The 18,811-nt window shown below is 39.0% G+C and overlaps 1 protein-coding gene across 1 annotated transcript in view; it reads right to left on the bottom strand.

Moving 5' to 3' along the window:
• Nucleotides 1–18,811, bottom strand: part of LRBA (LPS responsive beige-like anchor protein) — a 237,704-nt gene that overhangs the window by 148,018 nt on the left and 70,875 nt on the right. The window contains exon 36 of the mRNA XM_053460618.1: nt 10,948–11,114. Within this exon, the coding sequence (XP_053316593.1) occupies nt 10,948–11,114 (167 nt within the window). The remainder of the gene's footprint in view (nt 1–10,947; nt 11,115–18,811) is intronic.

Here is an 18,811-nt window from a genome sequence, read left to right as displayed (position 1 = left end):
AGATGGCCCATTTAACTGGTCTGACCTCACCTTTGCTCCTTTTGAAGCTGCCCAGGCACACAATATTGAGGGGAGGTTATTTTCCGATAAGAAGTATCCCGAGTACCATAATCTTTTCAACAGCAAGTGGGATGAGTTACTATATTGTCAGTTATAAAGGCAGTACTTAACAATCCTTAGTAATATTAGTGTTTTTTGCCTAATATTTGAGGCACCTCTATCCAAGCTTAAAAGAAGAAAATCAGTTTGCAATCCAAAAATAGTGCCAAGAAAAAGTGAACCGGCTTTATGTATAAATTTGTTTTATAACATGATATGATCTTCATCTAAGTCACAATAATGAACAAACATGATCATTTTAACAAATATCACACAAATTGTTGTATTATTCTTGTCCATATCAAATATTTCATTCATTCACAGTGTGGGTTGGAAAAAGTATGGGAACCACTAGGCTAAATCACTTCAACTAAGGCTAATCATTGTTTATGTGATTATTTTAAGCACATTGTGTTTGTCTATACCTGTGACTTAGATGCACAGTCATGTGAAAAAGAAAGCACACCCTCTTTCTTTTTCACAATACTGTAGATTAGTTCACTTTTTGAATAATTCAGAAAAACACGTAATTCCGAAGGGTTAATTTACTGTTTCTTGCCACTGTATGTATGTTTGACTCCTAAACTCTACATACTATTTCAGCACTTCTCGATTACTGTTTCTGTAATGTCCTTTGCAGCAAGAGTGGAAAATGAGAGTAGCATTTACAGTAAAAAGCCAAACATATAAAGATCTAAACAAAATGAATTATTTTAACACTGGGTAGAAATGCATTAATAGGGCCTCCTATATGTTACTCAAAAAACGATAGACACCAGTATTGGAGGTTAACAGTAATTTTGGATCAACTTTGGGTCTTATGGGAATCCCCCCCAAAGTTTTCTAGCGAGCGGACCATACCATTCCATACCGTTCCTATTTTTAAAACTAAACGACCACTGCCTTTAGACAGCACTACGATCAGATACTCTGACAAGGCACAATGGACAAACGGAAGCAAAACTTCTTGGGGAACAGAAGAAGAGACTTACATAAACGACAGGGTTAAACAATTAAAACCAGACAAACTGTACAGCTATGTTACAGAGACAGTTTTTATGTAAAAGTTGAAAGTATGTTCTTATTTCACAGAGTTCCAAGCCGTAATGTTTTATGTTACCATTATGTTACTTTTACTGCAAGGGGAAGCGCTGGCTTCTAAAGATAAAGAAGATTTTTGGTAAATGGTGAAGGTGCAGAAATAAATGACCCACTTGGCTAGTGTGTAATTACACTGGCTGAGATTGTAACAATCTATCACAAGGAGAAGCATGACATTGCGCTAAAGGGTTAGTCAGAGGAGATAGCCTCTGACTAACTACCAGACCCCAAAGATCGATACTGTGCAGATATTGGACTCTTGAAAACAATTGAACGCAAGAGGTAAAAAATAGTTTTATTTACTCAGATAGTGATCAAAACTAACTTTGACCTCAAACTGAAATGTGGTGCTTTCACAAAAGGGCACCGATAATCATCATTATTTTCCTTATACTGTGTTTTTTGGAAATACATAAGCAATCACAAAACAATGCATTTATTGCGGTGCGTTCAAGAAAGAAGTCTTTACAAATGTACGGATTAGTTGGCTTACACAGAGTGTAGAATTCACTCGCTGCTATTGTGGCACAAAAAGGCAAAGAAATTGATAACTATGCATACGTAGAAGCTCGATAAAGAACAGACAAGAACAGCTTTGTGATTCACAAGGAGCAGATTATGGCTAAATCAGACATGCCCCAAAAACGACAACACTATATCTCCATAGAGGCCACCAGTTGGCCACTTATGACATACAAGACACATGGATAAAGAGTGTATGAAGGTGACAAGATGAAGTAGACCAAGGCTACAAAGCAAAAAAAAAAATATATATATATTCTTAATATTAATAGGATAACAGTTCACTGCTCCATTAGGTATCAGAAATATATATATGTACAGTATCTCAAAAGTGAGTAAACCCTTCACATATTTGTAAATATTTTATTATCTTTTCATGTGACAACACTGAAGAAACTACACTCTGCTACAATGTAACATCCCCCAGCAAAGTGATGTCTTCATGGAGGATTGGAAGAGGACTCCAGTGGCAACCTGTGAAGCTCTGGTGGACTCCATGCCCAGGAGAGTTAAGGCAGTGCTGGAAAATAATGGTGGCCACACAAAATATGGACACTTTGGGCCCAATTTGGACATTTCCACTTAGGAGTGTACTTGCTTTTGTTGCCAAGGTTTAGACAGTGTAAATTTGCTGCTCCCTTAAAAATAATACAGGCTGTACACTCACTACTTTACATCATAGCAGAGTATAATTTCTTCAGTGTTGTCACATGAAGAAATAAAATATTTACAAAAATGTGTGGGTGAACTCACTTTTGTGAGATACTGTATATGATTTTATAATATATATATATATATATATATATATATATATATATATATATATATATATACATACATACATACACTGTTTACTTCTTGCTTCCATACACATTTCATTTCTATCCCTCTTCCTTTCTCTGTCCCTCTCATTTATCCCTCCATGTCTTCTCTTCTTCTCCTTCCTTTCTCCCCCTGTTTTGCCCAAGCCCCAGGTATTTATGAGGGTTTATATTTTACATCTACCCAATGCTAACCAATCTACCCAACAGACAGACCCTGTGAGACTGAAACATTGTACCTTTTTCTGTATGACATTTCTTCGTGTATGTGAATTACATTTAAAATTTTGTAGAAGTCCCCAGTGTGCTCTTTCCACCCACACCCACACACACACACACGGCAATGGAAGAAGGTGGCCTTGTCTGACGAATCACATTTTCTTTTACATCACGTGGAGGGCTGGGTGTGTCGCTTACCTGGAGAAAACATGGCACCAGGCTGCACTGTGGGAAGAAGCCAAGCAGACAGAGGCAGTGTGATGCTTTGGGCAATGTTCTGCTGGGATACCTTGGGTCCTGCCATTCATGTGGATGTTACTTTGACATGTAGCACCTACCTAAGCATTTTGGCAGACCATGTACACCCTTTCATGGACACGGTATTCCCTGATGGCATTGGCCTCTTTGAGCAGGATAATGCGCCCTGAACACAACGAGTTCAAGGTGTTGAAATTCCCCAGATCTCAATCCATGTGAGCATCTGTGGGATGTGCTGGACAAACAAGACCAATATAGAGGAGGTGGAAACCTCACAACTTACCGGACATAAACGAGATCTCCTGCTAACGTCTTGGTGCCAGATACCACAGCACACCTTCAGAGGTCTAGTGGAGTCCATGCCTAGATGGGTAAGGGTGGTTTGATATATCCCAATAACACACATTATATACATGTATATATACATATATATACATACATACACACACACACACACATATATATATATAAAAATGAGAGATTATAAACATACCAAACTGACAAAATGAAAGTGGCTGCGAGTATTTAGAACATTTTAGTGTGTTTGTTCCAGTCCCAACCTCTATCTAAATAGAGTCCAAAGTGAGGATGTTTTGATGTATCTGAGAAAAGTGAAATGCCATACGGAAAGCTTTATCAGTTATATATCCCCAGTGTACTTGACATCTTGCTGGTATTCTTTTTAATCTCAACAACTCCAGTGTTTATACTTGGAAAGGTAAATGTTATCGTAAATGATTTTCTAACTAAATTCTTTTAAATACTGTCTGGTACAAGCCACATTAATTTTCTTTTGGCACCATAGTAGCGCAGCTCCTCTGTTTAGTGTAAAGGATTAAACTTTTAGCTGCTGGGAATGGCGGTATGGCAGTGCAGCACTGACAGGGTTAACGCAGTCATGTGAATTTACATCATAGATGATCTATCTTTGCACCTCAGGACAATAAATTAGAACACTAAGCTTTGCAAGTCCGTTTCGCACTGGAAATTCACCAGCATTTAAAACAGGGAAACAAAAGCTCCACATTGCTACCGACATAAATTGTATAATCACATTAAAAATAGATTAGTCCTCCACTTCTTGACAGAAAGTAAAACAAATGAACCGACAATGTGAATAACACACAAAGTTGATCCTGTAACATACTTGCACGGGGTTATGGGTAACCCAAGACAAACTAGGAGAAAGAGAGAAAAATAAACACATCAGACAAGATCAGAGAGCCCAGGGTATCAGACACTTGCATCGCACCGAGGGAAAACATGAAGAATATGGGAGGCACGCGGGGCGAGTTTTCTATGTGTATAGCGGTAGATTACCAAACGGCCCACAGGTGACTATGCATTTTCACATGAAGTCCACTTCCAGCTATTTGCTGAAGTGGCTCCTTCAGTTTCATATGTGAATCAACGCATCATGAATGGATGGAATTACCTTTCCAAATTGTTTTATTAGTAGGATCTAGGGAATAAACAATGGAGTCTGCAATATTAGTATTTACCAATATCACCCTAAAATGGCAGAAACACACATGATGAAGACAATGAGCAGAGCTGAGTAAGGTCAAGCACAGATCACCCGGTTCATAAGATAGCAGCCTCGACAAATCTTACCGATACTTCCTTCCCAACACAGAGAAACAAAAGCTGCTGCGTTGTAACTTACAGGTTTTTACAGGATAAAAGCAGAGACCCGGGTACTCTATAACACTACATCCCATCACTTGGTTTCCAAGACAGCAGAGATAGGTCTACAAATAATAAAGAAATGGGATTAGCACGGGCACACCAAAGGTGTCACGATGCAACCCGATGGGTCTACCAGCTAAAGTGTTACGACGAATTTACCGTTGTAGTTTTCATTTTATTACTGAAGTTATGTTGACCAGTAGAGCCATTTCATAAGCAGTAAATACTGGACAAGGGATTGTTGTTTTAGTTGATAGAAGATTTATTAGGGCAGAAGCAGGTCTCCTTTTAAGTGCCAAAGCACAATTAGTTTTTTTTGGTTGGTAAGGGGAAATTTTTAAAGTTTGAGGTTTCAACTTTACTGACCCAGGCAAACCTTTAAGATGCAAGCAGGTTAGAGGAACCAAGAGAGAAATACGTCCATAGATATCTTATATAAAGTACTCAAACAGTATCATCTGTAACATTTTGGGGGGCTCCTGGAATTTGTCAACCCTGGCTCAGCGAGGATTTTCCTCATTCTTACATTGTAACTCTGATATAGCGTTTCTTTATATCAGCTCAGTGACACCTACTTGGCACCAACAGCCACAGAGCTCCCAGAAGATCGAGGGGGGGGGGAGTCTGGTATACATGGCGATAGTCCCACAAATTCAAGCAATATTAGGCATCTTCACCAAATACATGCACATTATTTATAATGCTACTTCTATGTGCTGTATTTGCAGTGTTCACTAAACATTACCTTGCTTAACAGGTAAAAAAATATTCTTTGTTTATCACAGTTTTAGCCTTTGCTGTGTATTTAACACACCATGTGAAAAGATGATGAAACAATTAAGAATGCAGCTATGTGGCACGTATTACACCAATGTCTCAGTGTGCCTGTCAAGCTTCCATGGAAAAAAATATATCAATTAAGTATTGTTTATCCTCACGTGCGGACCTTAAATACTTAAGACTTTAGCAAGACCAGAGAGTGAAATTCTCGGTAAATATTTATGTCCACCCAATAAAAACATGCGATATGACTTCGGCAAGATACTTTTGGAAGGAACGGATTCTCACTTTTCTTATTTGAAAGCTTTGCATGCTGCCAATTAACTGGCTCCTTTGACCTTAAGCGCATGTTCTTCGCATTGGCCTGCCCGATTATAAATTGTTGTTTGTCGTGATGTGGTGTGTAAAGACTCACTGGAGGGAGGGCCGGGGAAAAACTGTTAGTTTTATTAAGCCATTTCACATTATTATTACACGGGGCAATGTTGGCAATAAAAAAAAATTCCGAGCATCATCAGAGCTCCAGAGAGAGCAATGAATGTTACTTTACACCGATGTCAAGTACAATAACTGCAGGGTGGGGAAACGGGGGAAGAAAACACATACGGGGGGCTGGGGAACACAGGGGAAAAAAAATCCCTCATATGGCTTTTTTATGGTCTGCATACATTTGCTTTGATTGCATTTCACATTTCAGTGCACTGCAGGCTAATAGGATTGCAATTCTACAAGGTACCAGTTTCATTCATTATAAAAATGCTAAGTGAAACCTCACAAAAGTAATAACCATCAAAACAGAAAGAAAAAAGGATTGTGTAACCCCTTCCTGTCCACAGGAGACAAACCCTGGAAGCATTCAGCCGTTCTTTGCGAAGGGTTAGAGGTCAGATGTGAAGGTCGACAGCAGTAATTACAGCTTTAACCTGAAGATTGTGGGGGAAACTAATCATATTTCACATATATATATATTTTAAAAAAACAAAACAGGATTAGATGAACCAAGATAGTCTTTCATGTCGAAGAACCATTTCCAGATGAGATACGTATTATGCTATACAAACGGTATCCTTTTTCTATTAGTGTTTAAGAATGACAGGGAGAAATAGGAAACATTGTATATATATATATTGCAATCAAATCCTTTCCCAAGCCCCCTCCTCTGGGCAGACCCTCTGCTCCAAAATGACATAGTACAAGATAAAATAGCAATGCTAATATTGATAGTTTGTCCATTACAGGTCAGCTAACTGTCCACTGGAACAGTTACAAAGCTGTTAGTTTCGATTTCACAAGGCCAATCAATACCAAGGCATACAGTTTCAATTTTGCCGGCATTGATTTTTCTCCCTCTCCCTTTTTTCTTTTATAACACCCGCGCCTTCTAGCATTCATCTTTTGTGAAAGGAAGAAGATTTGATTTACTGATGAAAAATTGTAGAGAGCATCACAGAGAGATTTTACCGGCAAGGCTTCTGACACGCATGGAAACGAAGAAGGGGGGAAGACGAGAGGGGAAAAAAAAAAAAAGATGAATGTTTCTCCAGGAAAGATGCTTCTAGCTTGAGGGCATCCATTAGAACATATTCCAACCAATCTGAAACCAATTCTTAAGAACGCCTGCCACCTCACTCACTGATTTTGCGTCCTAATGTAAAACATTCAGCTGCCTTGATGTAAAAATGTCTAAGCACCTCATTGCTATGCCCGTGATAATTTATGTCTGCAATTTTACCTATGCATTTTCCTTCAAAAGACGAGGAGAGCCACTACTTTCCCTCCTATCCTAAGACCCAGAGTGAATTTCTATGGTACATTAGTCAGCCTATTAGAATGCAATGAAGGACGCGATGAGAAAAGGGTATTCTGTCCTCCGAGACTTCCATCCGCGTTCTCCATCATCTCTCCTCATCTTTCTTACATTCAGCCACTTTACCAGGTGTCATCTACATGAAAGATGATTTGTCTCCTGACCCAAATAAACACAATGCATGCTCAGTGCACAGTGGGGGAAACCAGAAAAGAAATCACGTCTGCCGCTCTATTCCTTATGTGCCCCTTTTTTCTTTTGCTCCTCGTTAGCAAGTTATTTTTCTCCTCTCCCAAACCAAGCATCACACGACATTTACGTATGGGCCGGTGCTTGCATTAAGGCTACTACTTTAACCCTGTGAAATCCATAAGGACTAGAAAGAGAAAGGGTTGAAGATATATGTGACGACAGTAAAGGGCAAGCTCATACAAGACTATGCAAACGGAATTCTGGAAGTCCACCAGGGAGGGGGGAAATGTGTCCCAGATAAAAAGAACCAGCTTGTTTTCTCTCCTATGGCAGCAGCTTGTGTAAGCTTGATATTAAGACACAAATTGCATTGAGACAGGTCACCAGGTGTCACGCCATATTAGATTCCTGCTGTGATGGAACAACAAATCCCATCTGCTTCAGACAAAATAATATTTTCATTTTTATTGAATTGGAACTTGGGGATCTCTTTCCCTATAACAGCATTAAAGTTTAATAACTACACCCTGGTCAGAACGGCCGCAGTCATCAGAGGGTTGCCCATAACGATATAGATTTCATTTGATCTGCATTAAACGGGTAAAATTGAATTCCACTCTTCCCAACTTTTTCTGTTACAGTAGCAGATGTTTTAGAAATTTCACATGCAGGATCCATGCTGCCGAGTGCAGCACCTGACCTTCTCTATAATTGACTAAAAATATTGATGCAATGGCATGGGTCTGATTGTGATTTATTAAAACCTCTGACGATCCCAGGCCAGCTGCCAGCATTGCAGCCTACTGATCGGACGGCATTAGGAAAGCCATCAATACTGAAACAAAATAAATGACATTAATGGGGAAGTATTAAGGCTCTTGAGTCCTGGCAACAAGCGGACGATATGGATTCCAAAGGACAGCCAGAAATGGAAACGGCAGAAACTAAATTAAACCAAAATCCTTATGAAATTTGATTTACTAAAGGACAGGGAAAATATGATTATATTTACCCTTGCACAACTGCATTTTAGAATGCATGTGGGGAGGAAAAAAAACAAAACTTTAGTAAGGCCTCTTTGCATTACATTCTATTATTTTGACAATTAAATACAGCATTCTCAGCACCAGGTGGACTGGAATAACGGATCCTCCTTAGTCCTGGCAGTGAATTGACTACACTGTTCAAAACTAAGAAAGCCTGGACATTCTATTAACACGTCTGAATACCAATGCACAACGTAGCATGCAGACTATCACCTGATCACAAGATATTTTTGCAGTCTGCTTTGGTGACAATGATCTGGATCAACCACAATTTATCACGCCACATTAGAGACATGTAAAACCTATTGTAGAAAATGTAATGAAAATATCAGTTAACCCACTCGGAGATGGATGGTCTGGACGTTTCATCAGTCATAGGAATACATAAATTGAAACAATATGTAGTTAAAGAATAACATTGCCTCACTGTAACGTTTGAGAAATGAACCATTTGAGAATAATGGAATGGGGTGACTCCCGGTATCACCGCATCGTATCTGCAATAAAATATAAAAACAGTAACTGCAGCAAAAACAATGTAACTGCAATATTTCCCAACCGCACATTGACTATGCACAGGGAAGGCACGTTCTGGCACTGGTTTGTGGCTGTAATGCAGTAAGTTTTAGGACGTACTACACCATGTCGAGAGGGGACTGGGTTAGTCATGGTGTGGGATAAGTAAAACCTGGGCAGAAGCAGACCCCAGGCCCCGCTTGTAGCACACACACACACACAATAGCAGGTGTTCGTATACGTCTCCACACACACGAACACCAAACGGTAGGAGGCTTTTAGCATGACTGGCTCCATCTCATGCCCCTTTTGGCGAAAGCCCGCTGAGCCAGGTGGTGGGCACCTGATCACACTGCCTTGCCCGACTATAATCACATCTTTAAAGGTTCTGCCCCACCTACTGAACTATACTGGCGAAAAAATAATGTAGCATTAAAAACATCCACAGTAGTGGTGAATGTCTAGATCCTTACCAGAAATAATGATTTAATCAAGTAAGATTGTCGCGTGACAATAGACGCTATTGCCATAGAACCTGAAAGGAATTATTGAAAGTGTGTGTTTATACGCAATTCAATCTAAAGAACAAAATTCCAGTTCTAAGGCTTATTTGACTGGCATACTAGGGAGTGCAATTAATATTTTGGTAAGTAATTGGTGCAGCACCTTTGAAGCGCAGGCAACAAGCTTCTCAGGGACACCTTAAAGTCATTGCCAAACTCAGTGACTTGTTAAAGCCCAATGACAGCTTTGAAACGCTCCGAAAAGTTAAAATGTAAAAGGAACTCATCTAGGACTACCATGGGTAACATGCGACAACAAGAGATTCAAATGTATGATAAGACTTTGCATACATTTTGTTTTTTGGGAGAGCAAATACATACTTTGACTTTTATCAGACATTTCTGACAGTCTTATCAGAAGAAAGACTGAAGTCACACCCCAAACTTTAATTACCTCTGTTTTTTTTAAGCTTTCAATACATTAGTTTTATTTGGTGGTCAGAGTTGTTTGGGGTGTTATTTGGACCCAATACTTGGAATGGAAAAAAAGCTTGAATCAAATAATGAATCTCCTACTTTCAAATATAAATAAATCAGTAATTAGTAATGAGATGGATCTATATAGGAAGGCAGGCTTCAGGCCATGAATAAAGAGCTTGTACACAACAGATGAGATTTGCTGATGTTGGCCTCCTGGTAGAATATATAAAACTTTCATGTAGCCTAAAGAAGCTAGTGCTAATTACACAAACACAAATACAAGCTTTATTCAAACAAAATGCATACTAGCACAATAAAAAGCAGCAGTGTTTGACTATATCTTTCATACAAAGCTTGGCACAGCTTAAGTTTTGTGCCAAGAGGAGAATAAGCATTTGCCCCAAACACAACAAGAATAGGCACAACAAAGCAACAGAAAATATATACATGTGGTGAAACATCGTGATAGTTACAAGATTTGAATTTTAATGTACTAAGGCAGAAGAATAATATGGCCCAGTGAGTTAAGATGTACTGTAAGAGGGTCTTCGTGAAATCAGATCTTTTTGACTAAGGTCATATGTGACCAGTTTAAAATACCCCGTAGTGCACGTGACATCATACTCGCTGAATTTTCTCACTACATCATGGAACGTCAAACCATACAACGACACAATGATGCAGATCCTCCCGTTATCCCGCGTGCATAGCGCCCGATTGGAATTCTCCTTTTAACCTGCCAGCAGTTACAGTAAAGGGGATAGACAACAAGCAGCATATAAACCTGGTTGTTGGATCTATCTTAGAAAACCCTGGACTGTTGGCCGCTATTCAAGGAGATCAAGTTCCTGTTAAAAACCCAATATCAGTTAAGACAAAGAGATCCACTGAATACATCAGTGAGATGGTCTTACCTTGCCGCAGAGTTGCCCCAAGCTCCGTGCTTGTCAGTGAGAATGTTGACTATTTTCTGTATGAGCTGGGTTGCAGTCACATGATCTCTGTACTTGGCAGCCCTTATTAAATGGTCGCACATCTTTTCATCTTCACGTTTGTCTGCTGAATACTGGGCGCATAATGACTACAAGAGGAAGCAGGGACACAACTTAATGATCATAACAATGTTACTTATCTATCAGTAGCTGCACACAACATGTCAAACAGGTTAGATGCACAATACACAACACTATTCAGTGCTATACTTGCTCCTAATTTAGGTAACTACTTATGGTAAAGCCAGATAGAGTGGAACTGTTCCTATCACAGCTTTAAGCATTTTTATCATTAAATATCAAAATGACCCATAGCCCGGTTGTTTCTCAGAAAAAAAGTACCTGTTGCACTGAAGGGGAGAACTAATCATGACAAATAGACAGGGATAGGCTGTTCCTGGTACATAAAAACAACCATTTTAATCTGTAACATTTAACATTACCACTCTTTTTTGCAAGCATAACCATTCACAGTAACTGGTGGCTCCAATAATATTAATTACATATACATATATATATATATATCACAGATGCTCACAGCTCTGGGAGATGGCTACAAGAAAGGCCAGAAAAGGGTATGGAGTGTGAGGTGTGGTTGACAGAGTAAGGTGTGATTGAGTAAGTATTTAGTGTAAGAGTGTAGATGTGAATGCAAGTGTATATCTATTAATGTGTGAGTGTGTATGTGTTTGTTAGTAAGTCCAGGTATGTGCTATAGTGATAGTGTGTGCCAATATGACACTGGGAGTGGGGCAAGGGACTGGGGCCCCTGGGCCAGAAGGTATCAGTCCTCCCCCGGGCATAATGCTATTCTGAGTATTAGACAAGACCTAGGACCAAAGATTTGAGGGTTTTTTTTCCAGCATGAAGGGGGGGGAATAGTTCTTATCTGCCATAAAAGTTTGTTGGTCTAATGAAATATGTACTGCGCTTGCACAATTTTTTTTTCTTTCTTGTATCTTTTTCTCTGCATTGTTTGCTGAGAGATTCTTTTTCTCAAAGCCTTAAGGGTTTTGTTGCCTGTGCACAGCCTGCTTTAACAATATATATTGCATCCATGAACATGCACACAAAACATTATTTGCATAAATTTTTTTCCGAGGACACAATACTAAGACGGGCACCTGAGGAAGTAGTAAATGTTTTAAAGTGCTCTCTAATGGTCTAATGGATCAGTCTTTACAATTTGAACAGCAACTTTTCATATCTGACATAAAATCTATAGATATAAATCACATTAGAGGCCCATTCTTTACCGATTATCAATCTCTGTCTCTTTGAGGAACATTAGGGTTGCATTTGACCTTAAAATATGACAAAATAAGAATTAAGCCATGTAGTATTTTAAAGATTTACTACTAAATGCAAGAAATGTAGAAAACACTTTAACGTGTAAAAAAATTCTATTCTATACATACTATCATTAATATCGCTACAGAACTGTTATGGCTGACCAACCTCAAGGAAATGAGAGCGATAAAGTGGTCAAAAGACGAGGATTAAATTATCACACCCGAGAGATTCCCTGTGCATTGTAATAATGAAATAAAACTCTATGAAATGAATGGATCATAAAATTAGCCAATTTCTCAAAGCACGACATTCTGCTGTTTAATCATATACCTGCACTGAACTAGAATCGAAAGCATCACCTTAAAACTTTTAACTTAAGAATTTAATGGAACCGTCCTATATTTGTTCATTTTAAATCAAACAGTATCTCTAATTGGTGTTTGTGGGAAAGGAGTCCCTACTCCCTACCCTTTCAGGCTGATGGCATGTACCAAGAAGCAAGGGCTAGCCCCAGCATCACCCACCTGGAGGCAAGTTTAGCCAAGCACAGGGCAGAACTAGCTACTCATATAATGATTTGGGGTAGAAAGTCGCCAGTCGCCCCCACTTAGAGCTCAAAAGGCGGTTCTAGATACCAGGCAATTCCATGAGCCTCAAGCCCAGACCCTGACCCACTGGCTCAGATGGATGCCTGCAGGACTCCACTGTAGGACACTGTATAGCGTCTCAGCGGCATCGCCTGGCACCCCTATAGTAACAGCTCTGCAGATCTGCACTTTTTCCTAAACAGTGAACAACACCATTGTACAATTTCTCTAACATCCAGGAGGACTGGACTTCCACATCCATGAATTACATATTACGATGTCTCAAGGGAGAGGGAAGGAAAATGTACACATACATTTTCAGACAGTAAGCACAGAATCCACAGTTTAAGGCATAAGAGCATTAGTCTTTTTGGAGACTGTCTAAATTTAAAAAACGAGAAAAAAGGAAGAAAAGCAGCACATGATGCACCACTTTCTCTCAAGTGTTGATATTAAGTAGCCATGAAATGTTGGCCTACAACTTCTGCTTGGTTGTGTGCAGCCGGTTGGACTGCTTCCTCTGTTAAAGGAAGCAGTCATTGGAAAAAATGTCTGAACCCTGAACACGAGTTGCCAATTTAATGATCTCAGGGTATTAAATCAGCAGATAAATTAGTCTGTGAATAATTCAGAAGGCAGTTAGACAGAATACACATTTACAGACCCCTGTCTGCTGTCATTTATATCAATGTGCTTGTAAAGGTGTAGAAACGGTGAGGCAGACTCTAGTACGTGGGTTACAAAAGAAACCACATACAATTTTAACACGCCAGAGATAAACTGAACACTTTCTTCTGCTCAGTCAACGCATTTGGAAAAAATTACATTTGCAAAGAGCGTAAAACAAATATGCTAGAACCTTGAGAGATCGTACATCTCCCTGTAACTTAAAGGCCAGACATGATAAACATGGGTTTAACAGAGGAAGCAGTCCAACCGGCTGCACACAACCAAGCAGAAGTTGTAGGCCAACATTTCATGGCTACTTAATATCAACACTCCGCAATATGGACATCTACATACAGCTGGACTCCTCCATTGTCAACATGTACGAGCTGCCACTCATTTGCCATATTTTACAGAGAAGGCAATCTCAGTACGCTGATGGTGTGGCAGTAGTCTAGCAAAATGAAGACAACATTGTCTGCCTAGAACTATTTGTACACTTGACCTCTGGTTTGAACTTCTACCTAGGGAAATTCTCCAATAAAAGCTTGAATGAGCCTCAGAAAGACGAAGGGCTGAAACCAAGATAGCAAACGAAAGTCAGCCAATGACAATGTCTGTCAGGCCTGCTCCATGCTAAAGTGATGCTTCTGTCATCCAGTGCCTGAAAGTATTGATTTTCCTCTGCATGGAAAAGGGCCTGAGCCAATGAAATAGATATAGTATCATCCTCTTGATAATAGCCATCAAGGTTACCAGAGGCAGAACACTTATCAAAAGTATCTCTTGTATGTCTTCTTGTTTTAATGGACTGAATACACGTGCACATTCTGATCACGGGTATCTCACCGCTTCCGAGCCACATTATCCATCATATATACAGAAACTAAATCATGGAGCGGGTAAAGATTTGTTTAAAATTATTTAAGACTCTGCAGGCTCGTTTATATTTGAACATTTGTTTCATCTACAACAGTTTTCCTTCTATCGTATTTATCGTTTTATACTTTCCCTTATTTTAATTATGGTGTCTGCGCCTGAATTACCATTAGCTTGTTCTTACTACAACATTCATATAAACAAACATTTGGGACAGCACATTACACAGAATGAAATCCAACTTCTAAAAAAAATATTGGTATGTATAAATGACATCGCACACACATACTTCAAAACATTTCAATTTCAAGTAAAATAAAAACAAATTTGTTTTCACAACAAAGTGTTTAAAAGAATCAAAGCTATGCAGTCCTACTGCTTAAACAATTAATTCAAACTACACAGAGTTTGTGCATTTGCTTGTATTGTAATGATGTTGGCATTATTTAACTTAAAATCTCAACTAGATCTGCGACAGCCTATGGCAGAGCCAGCATTACAGAATCAATGTAATGTACCATTGTTTCCCTTTGCCCATCTACCCTAAAAAAATCTGCCACCAACAATAAAAACATCAGGTAAAGAAATAACAGTGAAGTGTAAATATAATTCCAAAGGAAAAGGGTGGGGTTTGAACCCCTTCAGGACGAGATTTTTTTATTTTTTTTTTACCCTGGTTTGTGATTTCTCCCATGTTTGTTAAAACATGACTCCCCTTTTCAATTTGTTGACAAACTCCCACAAATCATACATTGTTTTGTTCAAGACATGTAGGGCCTTCTTTTTAAATCATAGAAAAGGATAATTATTTTTTATAATGTCTTTATCTCATGCTCTTGCTCTCTCCCCACCTCCTTATCACTTCTCCTTTGCTATCTCTCCCCTTTCTGTATATTTTCCCTCCCTTTTCTCTATACTCATTGTTTGATCCCCACTTTTTTTTTTTTTTTTTAAATCTCATCTCCCCCATTTCTCTTTACCCCTCCATTTTCTCTCTACCTTCCCCACTTCTCATTATCCCTCCTACTTCGGATATCTCCCCTTTCTCTTCATCTCTCTCCTCTTTATCTAAACCACTCCTCTTTGTCCCCATAGCTCCTCCATCTTATTATGCCTCTGCTTTCCCCCTGTCCTCTTTTTAATCATTATATTTCACATCCCCATGTCTCTCCCCCAGTAACTAACATACGCATTGGCACACGCTCAAATTTGCACAAACCTACACATGCTTATACATACACATGCATGCTCAGACACAAACATGCATGCACACACTTTCTCCTCCCTCCCTCACCCTCCTTCCCTCCACCCCATAGCTCAGCTGTAGATTTTCTTTGATGCTCGCAGCCTCCCTTTAGCCCCAGGCTCACGTGACCTCTCATTATGTGACCACTCTCTGTTCCTGCCTCCCTCGGCCAGTCCAAAATTGTTTACAAAGGGATGGTCCAGCTTGTAGTGGTAGGGGCTAATGGATGTTCGGGGCCCACTGTTCCCAGTGCAGTATGGATCAAGATCTCTTTTGGGGTACATTTTGGATGTCATGTTGACATCACTGGGTTCCCAACAAATGTTATATTTTTTTTTCCATTTTTTGGAAGAGGATTTTTTTCCCTCCCTCTGATCTGTATGTGCTGATAGTAATACACACGATCAGCCACTAGGGGAGAGCAATTTGAGATCCAGCAGGGTCTGCTTTTCATCAGAGATTTCCGGAGGTACTGGTGCATCCTAAGTGGCATGCATGGGGTTAATATGTGTAATATTGCTTTGGCCAAGGGGAAAAAGACTCCATCCTTTGCAATTTTTTTTAATAAAGCATTTTAAATATATTTTTTGTACTGCAGAATCCAACAGACACGAATTGCAGCATCGGTATTTACACGATTAACAGGCATGTATCTGAAAAGCAGATTTCCTGCAATACGCAGCTTCACGTATGGGGCATCTGATGCTGGCAGGGGACAGAATTGTGTCGTTTCGTCTAACATACGGCTGCTTCACCTAGCACCTACCTACAAAGCAAACATTATGAAGCAGTCTACGGACTAGATATTTATACCACCAATTGGGAGGGACTAGGGGGAGATCCCCTTTAATTTGGAAAAAATCAATCAGTTTTACATAACAGATAACAGAACAATAAAATTTAGGTTTTGAAGAAAAAGAAAAGAAAAAAAGATTACAGATCTACCTTCAAAGGGGAACCACAGATGAATCAAGAGGTAATGTTCTATGTGAAACTTAATGGGCAAAGCTCCAGTACCTTCCACCCACTTCAGAATTTATACAATAAAAAGTGCCTAATGGGAAACCCAGGCCTCAGAGCTGTACCAACATACACCTGAGATGCCAAATTACAGGCACACATTGCACTCTGCTAGAATAATGCTGTACATTAAAACTTTACCTGTTAAGGTAATTATACAGCATGCGGTTTGGCAGTACATTTGCCAATGTATAAAGCGTAAGGACAATTGTAGATTTTTCACTATATGTCACGTCTATCCACATATCAGTCATTTAATATCATAGATTAATATCTTTAAAATGAAATCAGAGGAGAAATGATAAACTGTGTACAAAATCATATAAATAACAACCAAGAAGTAAATGAGAATGAACTACAGTATAATGAGCTTTTGGTATTTGGAAGTATTTCAACTGCAACAAAAGCCTGGAGGGTGGCAAGATCTCTCACCACGGAGGTGTCTCATCTAAGGATCTTTTTCACATTAAGAATCCTATTAGAAAGAAAACACTAAAAGGTAATTGAATTTCCCTCCGTTATCTTCATCTCTGTCAGCTCCTGCTACAATAACTTACTCTCTAGAGCAGAGATAACTCAATTCTGCCCGGCTAGCATATGTTATGAATCTCCAAAGCAAACTTGTCTAAATCATTCTGATCTTCTATCAAGGTTGGCTGTGAATATGAACTCTGACAGAGAGCAAACATAAATTTATTTTTATCTTTTAAATAATTCACTTCCTTCTGTTTTGGTGGTGGAATTGAAAGAGATCCTCTGTAATTCTATATTCACAGGTAACAGGTGCACACGGGCAGATATGTTGAAATTATCCATCACTGCGGCTCAATGAGAAAATGTAAAAATACCTCCAAGATTAAAAAAAAAACAGTGTATACAGCAACAGATACAAAGTATCTCAACAGTTATTATTCAGAATAACTTTGGTGAAAATGACAAAATACAGAAAAACTGAAATGGAATATATATATATTTTTTTAAACATAACTAAATTACATTTATATCTATATCTATAGATATATATGTATAGATGGATATCTTCACTGCTTAATTGCTTTGAAGCTGTTTTTAATCGTAGGGAATCTCAGATTCATGTCAAAACTTGGCAAGATTAGGATCAAGTCTTTTTTTGTCCCCTTCTCTTCCTTCTCCTCAGCCATCCTTACAAAGGATGTCTGACCCAAGCAACAACAATCAGCAACCTAACACAGAGGAATATTCCTAATGAAGAGAACAGATAATACGATGGAGGTTTATGTGGAGATGTGTCTGGCTCTTACTTGCATAAACAAGTTACAACACCTGTTCCTGTCTGCGTCTGCAATGTATCAAAGTAACTGAGCGAATACATAAGTTTTCATCCACATTCAATGCATTGATGCAAATTGTTAACCATGTAAATGCAGTCAAACCTTCTCACCAAACCTTCTCAAAATCAAGACTTGATTCAATTTTTTATCTCACACAGTCATGTAGGAACAGTCTCGAAAGTTAAGGGGACTAACACACAGTGGGATTTCCAACAGAGCCATTAAAATGGACAGAAACCTAAATACACCATCCATTGATAAACACAACCCTACCATATAAGAAGGGGTTAAATGAACAGGACACAATGGATCGTTTGCGCAGGACCACCCTGAGGTGCATTGTATAAAAAAATAACTTCTGTGATCGATGTAAATTAGAAGAAAAAAAAATTAGACATGGTACTTGGTATTTTTAGTCAACGGCAGCAAACGCACATACACTTTTTAGAGGCAAAAACTGCCTGTATCTGTTTCTAGTGTTCAAAAAGTGGTTTAAGCTACAGGAACATGTGGGGATTCATGCTGTTACCTGAGGAATGCTCCAGCCTCTAAGGCCACCAGTAAATTGCAAAACTGTCAACAGTTCCAGTATTAACTACTTCTAGAAAGTGTGTTTCCTTTAATAAATCATTTGTACCAAGATGGCCCCATGCAGCACAGGGTGTCTTGTGTTACCATAAAGCACGAAAGGGACACCCAATTTCAGAACTCAACTAAAAAATGGAAATGGCTTTAGGGAATGGAGTGCCATTGTAAATGGTGAGTCATTTTTCAATTTCTCTTAT

Source organism: Spea bombifrons, chromosome 1, assembly GCF_027358695.1.
Source record: "Spea bombifrons isolate aSpeBom1 chromosome 1, aSpeBom1.2.pri, whole genome shotgun sequence".
In the NCBI taxonomy this organism is placed as follows: domain Eukaryota; kingdom Metazoa; phylum Chordata; class Amphibia; order Anura; family Pelobatidae; genus Spea; species Spea bombifrons.
This window is presented reverse-complemented; position numbering and strand designations above follow the sequence as displayed.